The sequence below is a fragment of the Camellia sinensis genome, chromosome 8 (assembly GCF_055761805.1).
Source record: "Camellia sinensis isolate YWXY chromosome 8, ASM5576180v1, whole genome shotgun sequence".
In the NCBI taxonomy this organism is placed as follows: Eukaryota; Viridiplantae; Streptophyta; class Magnoliopsida; order Ericales; family Theaceae; genus Camellia; species Camellia sinensis.
The window spans coordinates 146,624,195-146,633,344 of NC_138968.1; the positions used below are offsets into that span (position 1 = coordinate 146,624,195).

At 34.2% G+C, this 9,150-nt stretch overlaps 1 protein-coding gene across 2 annotated transcripts; it reads left to right on the top strand.

Moving 5' to 3' along the window:
- Nucleotides 1-1,534: 1,534 nt before the first annotated feature.
- On the top strand, nt 1,535-6,096 carry LOC114276432 (wax ester synthase/diacylglycerol acyltransferase 8). Of its 2 annotated transcripts, XM_082883713.1 has the most exons (5): nt 1,540-1,814; nt 3,655-4,236; nt 4,637-5,008; nt 5,498-5,635; nt 5,721-6,096. In XM_082883713.1, the coding sequence occupies exons 1-5, from the start codon at nt 1,608-1,610 to the stop codon at nt 5,868-5,870; spliced, it is 1,449 nt and encodes a 482-aa protein (XP_082739839.1). In that variant the 5' UTR covers nt 1,540-1,607; the 3' UTR covers nt 5,871-6,096. The 2 variants fall into 2 exon arrangements, with proteins under 2 accessions (XP_082739838.1, XP_082739839.1); XM_082883712.1 differs by having other exon boundaries at nt 1,535-1,814; nt 5,498-6,096.
- Nucleotides 6,097-9,150: the final 3,054 nt, after the last annotated feature.

Genomic DNA, 9,150 nt, shown 5'->3' on the forward strand with positions numbered 1-9,150 from the left:
CTTCCCCCACCACCACCCACCCCCCACCACCACCTGCCACCACCACTCACCAGCCACCAGCCACCTGCCACCTGCCACCACCAGCCATCCACTCGCCACCACCAGCCACCTATCGCCACCACCACGACCATCGCTACCCACCACCCACCTGCCATCCACCCGTCACAACCCGCCACCTGCCACTACCACCCGCCACCACCACTCACCACCCACCTGCCATCACCATCTACTACCTGCCACCACTAACCACCCACCACTACCAGCCACTTGCCAACCACTCGCCAGCACCACCACCCACCACCCTCCACCACCATCACCTACAACCCACTCGCCACCCACTTGCCACCACCACCCACCACCCACTCGCTACCACCTACCACCCGCCACCTACTTGCCACCACCCACCACCACTCGCCATCTGTCGCCACTACCTACCACCTACCACCAACACTACCACCACCCACCCACTCGTTACCACCTACCATCCGCCATCGTCACCCACACACCCACCACCACTACTACCCACCACTTACCTCCCACCACCCACCACCACCCACTTGCCGCCATCACCCACCACCCGCCACCAACACTACCGCCACCCGCCACCACCCGCCATCCGCTACCCAGCTGCCACCACCACCCGCTTGCCACCACTGCCCACAACCCGCCACCACCACCACCACTACCACTCACTCGCTACCACCCACCACCTGCCACCGTCACCCACCCACCCACCACCACCACCCACTCTCCACCACCCACCAGCACCAGCTACCCACCACCGTCTCCCGCCGCCACTTGCCACCACTTGTCATTTCTCACTCTTTTTATATTTTTAAATTTTTTTAAACATTTTGTCAATTACCAAACGCGTTTGTAGTTTATGTTTTTCTAAAAATAAACAAAAATCAGTTTATAAAAATTTATAAATATAAACTAAAAACGTAAACGTTACCAAACACACCCTAAATGTCATAGATTTTTATTATCTTTTACCGGTAACAGAAATCAAAAGGTCTCACTCCCCCATCAATTATATTTAGGCCAAGTTTGGCAACTCTTAAAAAATTCAAAAAGTCAAAAAGTTACTATCCTATTTAAATCACATCATCTTATTTAAGTCACATCACCTTTATAACACATCACTTCAAACCCAATCCAAACCCAACTCATATTTCATAAAAAGTCAAAAAGTACACTTATTTAGTCTTTCCAAACTTGGCCTTAATTTTGGTCACCCGGTGGCCTTGGTGTACTAAATAACTTCTCATATATGTTTTTTAAAATATTTTTTTTTTAAACTCATTTCGATAAAGTAGGTTGCTATACATATAGGGAAGGCCACAAACGTTTATTTTGGTAATTTGGTTAAAAGTTTATTTTTTAATTTTTTATATTTTTTTTTTAAAAAAATGTATAAAAAAATATAAAAAAATGATGTAATTCAAAAAAAATAAAAAACTGGCTTTTAGGGTTTAGCCGAGTTCTTGTTGGAAATAATTAGGAACAAGCCAAGAACAATGGCAGTAGATAGAAGTATATATATTAGTAGGTACTACTACTATTACTACTACTTACAAGTTAAAGGAGAGAGAGAGAGAAGAGAAATGGAGTTTGAGAAAGAAGCAGCACCATCATCACCATCATCAATGCCAGCGAGTCCTGGTGCTCAATACTTCAACAGCTGTGCATTGTCATTATCCATTCTTTGCGTTCTTGAATTTGAAGTCCCTATTAGTTTTGATGACTCCCAAACCTTTCCTTTGCTTAAGGATGTCTTCTTACCCATCAACCCTCGTTTTTCCTCTATCATGGTACTCTCTCTTTCTCTCTATATATTTTAATAACCGTGTGTTTGGATTAATTTGTACATACCTCGACTAATCTTAGAGTTATAAAATTAACAACCGAGCAAAGGAGTGACTTGAATTCAAATTCTTCAATTTTATTATTAAGGGTTGGTTTGGCATAAACTAAGGCCTCGTTTGGAACCCTCTATTTTAGTCAAAAAATCAAAAAGTTGCTAAATTAGTCAAAAAGCCAACAACCCATACCAAAAAGTCAAAGATTCTCTTTTTCTCTCTACTTTTTGTACATATTTTCGTAAAAAATCAAAAAGTCATCCCAAACATACTAATTTTTTTAACTCATATTTTAGCCAAATAGCCAAAAAGTTACTAAATTAGCCTGTTCCCAAACGAGGCCTTTGGGAACAGGCTAATTTAGTAACTTTTTGGCTATTTGACTAAAAAGGTAGGTAAAAAAAACTTGTATGTTTAGGATGACTTTTTGGCTAATTACGAAAAGATGTGCAAAAAATAGAGAGAAAGAAGAATTTTTTACTTTTTGGTATGAGTTGTTGGTTTTTTGGCTAATTTAGTAACTTTTTGGCTAATTGGCTAAAAAAGTAAGTCCCCAAACGGGGCCTAAATAATACAAAAAGTCAAAAAGTTACTATCATATTTAAGTCACATTATCTTATTTAAATCACATCATCTCTCTAACACATCACATCAAACCCAATCCAAACCCAACTCATATAAGCCAATAAGTCAAAAAGTACACTTTTTTAGAACATCCCAAACCAACCCTAAATTTTTACTATTCAACTAATCCTTAAATTATATATATTATATTATCTAAATATACGTCCTTTTTATTACATAATTTTAATTCCTAAAAAATCACAACATCATTTTTATGATTTTCTCGGTGTATATCCAAAAATTTCTGCACACACTTTATTTATTTAGATTATTGGATTGTTTATAGGGAGATTAGATTCTATTTATCGGGCTTATTTATTTATAAACTCAAATCTTCTTCTTCTTCTTTTTTTTTCTTTAACTTATCATCCTAAAAGGTACTGGTACAAAATAAGTATTTTAAGACTTATAAAAAAGAAGAAGGATTCCTTTCAGTCTAAAGTCTGAATTGAAGGGGATGTTGGGCCCGTGGGATTCATCACGGGTTCTTTTCGATAATTCAAACTGTTCATTTTATAAGATATTTTGTGTATTTCATCCACACAAAAAATTAGGTCTCTCCGATAACTGTAACTTATTCAATTTATTATTTTTGTCATAAAAAATATATATGGTTCATTTTTTAAAAACACAATTGTCGTCAATTTTTGTAGTGAAAAACATGGTAAATTGAATAAGCTATAGTTATCGAATCGACCTTATTTTTTTTTGTAAATGAAATACACGAAGTATCCAATAGAATAAACAGTTCGAATCATTGAAATGGGATCCAGATTTTGGACTTCTCCTATTAAAAAATCATACATGACTTATAAATAATTAAGTTCATCACATAGGACTAATCGGTTATTTTATCCATGTTTGTGTATGAAAATTTTAATTTTTACACTAACCTTGTTTGATGTTTGCAAAAAATGTGCCAAACTTTATAGATTACCATAAGATTTTAATTAAGAGAACACTTAATTTCCTTCTAATTGGTATTTTATTAGTTATATGAATGAAAAAAAAATAATGTTTTCATATTTGTTTTACACTAAAATATATATTTACATTGATTCTGGTCTCTACAACCTTACTAAAAGAGACATCAGTGCAATTTACTCCCTTTACTTTTTTTAGTTGGATCTTTCAATTAAAATTGAGGCACTAACTATATGAAGAACAGGTAGAAGACAAGAAAGGAGCAAGAAAATGGAAGAGGGTTGAAGTGAACCTTAAAGACCATGTCAAAGTCCCAGTGTTCCCTAAAGGACTCTCACCTGCCCTATACCAAGACCACTCCAATGACTATTTCTCCAAAATAGCCAAGGACCAACTTCCTCAAAACAGACCCTTATGGGAGATTCACATTATCAAGTACCCTACAACAAATGCATCTGGCCACATCATTTTTAAGCTTCACCATGCACTTGGTGATGGCTATTCTCTAATGGGTGCTCTTCTTTCTTCCACACAAAGAGCTGACAATCCTTCTATTCCCTTAACTTTTCCTTCTCGCCAATCACAGTCCCAACAGAAGGAAAATGGTGAAAAAGTTGGCAATATTTTCCGGCATGTGAGGAGGATTTTCTCTGGAGTTTTTAACACTTTACTGGGTTTTGGAGAGAGCATTGTGAAGAGCGGTTTGGATGATGATAGGACGGCGATCCATTCGGGGACTGAGGGTTTGGAGTTTCAACCAAAGGTCACAACTAAGATGACATTTTCTCTTGATCAACTCAAACAAATTAAGGACAATCTTAATGTGGTAAGTAGTAAGTGGTGTAGTTTCCTCAGGTCTACTACTTACATAATGGAGTCCCAACATGATAAATAACACGTAGTTATTTTGTCGCATTCTTTCAAGTTCATGAGTAGAGTTGTCGGAATACACATTAGACAAAGTAATTAGAAAAAATACAAAATATACCAAAAAAAAAAAAAGAAGATATTTTGTTAATCAAAATGCCTATTAGTGTTAGATTAAAACTCAAAATGCCTTTTAATTAGCTCCATCAACATATTTCTTTTTGTTTGAACATTTTCAATTCCAAGATCAATTTTAATGAAAATTTATACCTTCTATTACAATTGCAATCTAAAGCCTTCTAAATTCATATTGAATATCTTTTTTGTTTTGTTTTTTGGGAATCTTTCGATTGTAACAGACGATAAATGATGTAATTGTGGGTATTATTTACTTGGGAACTCGGATGTACATGAAAGTGGCTGCAGAAAACAATAATGATGAGTTGGGGAATAATAATACAAAGACTACTGGGCTGGTGCTACTCAATACCAGAGCTATAGGCGGTTACAAGTCAGTGAGTGAAATGCTAAAAAAAAATGCTGAGATGCCATGGGGTAACCGTTTTGCATTCTTACATGTCCCAGTGCCACAATTATCAGATGATGAATCCTCAAACCCGCTCAATTATATTCTCAAAACACATAAGATGATCAAGAGAAAACGAAAGTCATCCGCTGTTTATTTCACTGGTTTGCTGTTAGACACTATGAGAAAATTCAGAGGCTTCGAGGTACATTACAACATCAATTTATGATTGTTATGTCATTTTGATTTTAATTCTCATTGTTTTTAAACTTAGAATAAAAAAAGATATGTTGACATGAATCTTTCACAACTGTTAGTGATGTAGAGCATCCAATCCAAATTGTAGCAACTCATCATTTGAGATTAAACTCAATCAGGCTTACTCGTTAAACTCATTAGAAATCTACCATTGATTAATTTGCTATCATATTAGTTAAATTTTGCACAAATATAAAATATGCCTCTTCAATCCAGTCACTTTGTCTGTTCGCTTTTCTATCCATTTAAAGTTAATTTAAAGTGAATTAATGGAGTGTAGCCTTGCAGGCAACGATGGATCTAGGGGGGCGACCACACCTCAAAAAATTTGAAATATATATATATTATACTAAAAAATTTAAAATTATAAAGGTTTGCACCCCCAAACATCTTTTGCACCGTATACTGATAATCGTATATCCGACCCTACTTGCAGGCAACATCCAGGTACATCAAAGGCACATTGGAGAAGTCAAGCATCGCGATCACAAATATGACTGGACCCATTGAAAAATTTTCTATGGCTAATCATCCTGTCAGTGACTTCTACTACATAGTCGGTGGCTGTCCACTGGTATTTTTAATCCTACACTTTCTTTTTTCATTTAGTATTTTTTTGGAACAATACTATGAGATTTTGCATCTGAATGGAATTGCAGAGTCTAGTGGTGACAATGGTGAGCTATATGGGAAAGTTGAATGTTGTCTTTGCAACAGAGAAAGGCCTCATAGATACAGAAAAGTACAAGTCATGCATTGAAAGTGCCTTTCAGATGACATTGAAAGCCACTGACCACTCTGTTTCATAAGCAAATTCTTAGGATCAGTTCTCTGAAAAAAATACCATATCTCATTTGCACTTTTGTTCTTGATTGTAGTATGATTCAACAACACATATATATGTTAAACTATATGTGTGTATGTTATTTCTGTCAATTTATTTTTGAACAGTGAGATATATCTGTACGTGTGTGTAGACAGAATATGAATATGATGAAAATAATGGATGGTGACGTGATGATCATTTTTGTATCATCATTGGCCTTGTTTGGGAAAGGCTATTAATTGGCTTTTTAGGTTAAAATTTACAAAAAGACAAAATAGGTTAAAATAGTTAATAAAACAAAATGTCACATCAAATCCATAATTATTTCATTTTTTTTTTTTACAAACATCGTATCCAACTACAAAAAAATCTAACCATCTTCCTAAACACAAAATTTGTAGCCTACTAAAATAGTCATAAACTAAAATAGTCTACTAAAATAGCCAACTTTCCAAACAAGGTCAATATCTACTCTCGCTACAGTCTTTCTAATCCTCTCCCTCCCTCTCTTGCTGTACACATATATGTATATTTCTGTTACTTTTTGTTTTTGTAATAAATTTTTTATTTGGTTCAATTAGAAAGTTTCATTACATTAATCTTTATGAGGAAAATTAGAAAGGGAAAATTAGTAATACCTTCCATAAAAGATGTTCATATTAGATATAATCCATGTAAAAAAGTCTTTAAAATTGAAGTCCGTCAATTTTGCAGAGTGAGATGCATGTTCTATCATTATATAAATTTTTTTGTCTAACTCCTCCATCCTAGCTCTTTCTCATTCCACCCAACAACCTAGTTGATGCAAACCCTAGCTATTGGAACCACCCAGAACCTTCTAACCCCTGCTCGTGGAGATCCCACCCCACCTTTTCCACTACTGCAAATTTTTGTTAGGTGCAAGTATTACTTGTGTTGGACGGAAGTATATTAGTGACATAGGTGGAAGATGATAGGAAAGGAGTGGGAAAGTGGGCAAGAGAGGGGTTTGAAATGGAAGAGGAGGACGAGAGAGGACGGAGAAGACTTAGCCCTCGTTTGGCATGGGCTATCAAATTAAAATAGTTATAAAAAGACAAAATAAGTTAAAATGTCAATAAGATAAAATATTACATTCAAATTATAATTATTTTATTTTTTCTCTCACAAAAGTCAAAAAATCAAAAAATTCAACTGAAACGAGGCTTTTAGCCATATACTAAAATAGCCAAAAAGTCAAAAAGTAAAAAATCCAACTCACTTCTCAAACGAAGCCTTAGGTAAAGTGGAGGAGTAATTGTCAGCGGTAGTACAAGAATTACAGAAAAAAAGAAGAAGAAAAAGAAGATAATGATGAGGTTATTTTCGTAAATTAAAAGGTAATTTCCATCTTTTTGTATATAATTATGGATGATTCTACTTACATCACTACTTTACCTTTTTACACCCTCCATATGAGTTTTTTTTTCCTTTCTAATTTTATCTATGTGTGAAATTCTCTTTAAGAACAAAACTCTAAAATTAAATATATTTTGTTATCTTCTTACACCCTTTGGTCTTCAATCCCTACTCCTCTTTTTTCTTTCTTAATTTTTCTTTTCTCTTACACATCTCTTTTCAAAAAGTGAGAATCATAGTATTTTGATCATTAAAAAAAACAATGGATGAAGAAACGTTGGTGAAGAACCATCAAAAAAGTGAAAATGGCGAGTTTTTGTATTTATTTGGTAGGTTTTTGTTTTGTTTTTCTAGACTGGTGTTCGACTTTCGTTCGGTGGTTCGAAATCGAACAAAATAAAATAGTCCAGCATCATATTGCTGAACAAAAAATATAAGTCTGGTAACCAACTACTGAATAAAAGATACATTTTCGGTAACCCCAAAACGATTTTTTTTTATATTTTTAATATTTTGTCCTAGAAGGATTATACTTATACTCATTGTAACAACGCAAGTACTGTAGTATTAGTGGACTTTAGTTATGAATTCATTATAGACGAGGTTTGTTAAGTTTTTTTTATGAATACGATTTTTTATTATTTTTAATTTGTATTGAGTTTTATTAATAATTTGACGTATAAATGTATTAATTATCTTTAGATTTTTTTTGAAGTCGTGAAGCATTAATTAAATAGGCTTCTGACATTAGGAAGAAAACTAGATTTGTCGTTGTTATAAAGACATCAAATGCGGGAGGCAATGACAGAAAACCAAAACTTACACTTACTTGTAAAAGAAGTGGTTACTATAGAGACAACAGGAAGATCAAAGGAGAACGATTGAGGTTGACAGGTTCTAAAAAGTCTATTTCTATTAAGGGTGGAAAAATTACCTATAAATTACCAAGACAAATTGTGATAACATGTTTGATTGATAGATGCAAACAATGACAGGTTTTATGGATAATCTATGAATATTCGTACACTTGATATTTTTATGGATAATTTTATGGATACTTTTTAGGTATGATTTTATGGATGCGTGTTTGTTTTATGAATTTTTTTATGGATGCTTCAAGGAAAAAGTAAGGCTCTGTTTGGAATGATTTTCAAACTATGATTCCACCTCTTTATTTGCGTTCGATGTTTGTTTATGGTTTTCAAAGTTAATACCATACTCAGTTTTGAAAACTCTGCCAAAGGCGAGAAAATTTGGGCTAACCGGTCGTCCCACTGGTTGACCGGAAAAGTGCAATTTTTTTTTTCTTTTTTGCAATTGACATGTGTTAATTATTATGTATTCGAATTTTTTTTTTCTGAATTTTTAAATTTTTTTATGTATTTTAATAGAATTTTGAGTTGTATGTTTGGTTATGAGTTGTAAGTTTTTGTATCAAATATCATGTCACATCAAAAAATTCCCATTCAATTCAAAACTATTTTCAAAACTCTTTCACCAAACAAATTTTCCATACTCAAATCATAATTCTACATACTCAAATCATAATTCTAAAACTCACAAACTCAAAATACAACTCTTACTTTCAAATTATAGTTAAAAAGCTCTACCAAATGCAACCTAAATCTTTTAATGTACAGCGACAAGGGTCTAGACAACTCTATTGTAATTTGGCAACATGATACTAGAGTAACCCAATTTGTATAACAATGTATCACTAAACATGCACTTTATAAGTGACCCAAATTAATTTCTTGTTATCATCTAATTGGATGACAACATGATGTTGGGAAAAAAATATTGTCCGATAACAAGGCACTGGAGTAATTCAAATTAATTAGCGTTGTATTACCGAAAAGGCCGACTATAAATTAAAAAATCATTGT

Excerpts from the sequence above, each read along its gene's own strand:
- LOC114276432 (XM_082883712.1), top strand. The coding sequence starts at position 1,608 with ATGGAGTTTGAGAAAGAAGCAGCACCATCATCACCATCATCAATGCCA. Across the intron at positions 1,815-3,654 it reads CTCGTTTTTCCTCTATCATG|GTAGAAGACAAGAAAGGAGC; the intron begins GTACTCTCTCTT and ends TATGAAGAACAG. Across the intron at positions 5,009-5,497 it reads GAAAATTCAGAGGCTTCGAG|GCAACATCCAGGTACATCAA; the intron begins GTACATTACAAC and ends CCCTACTTGCAG.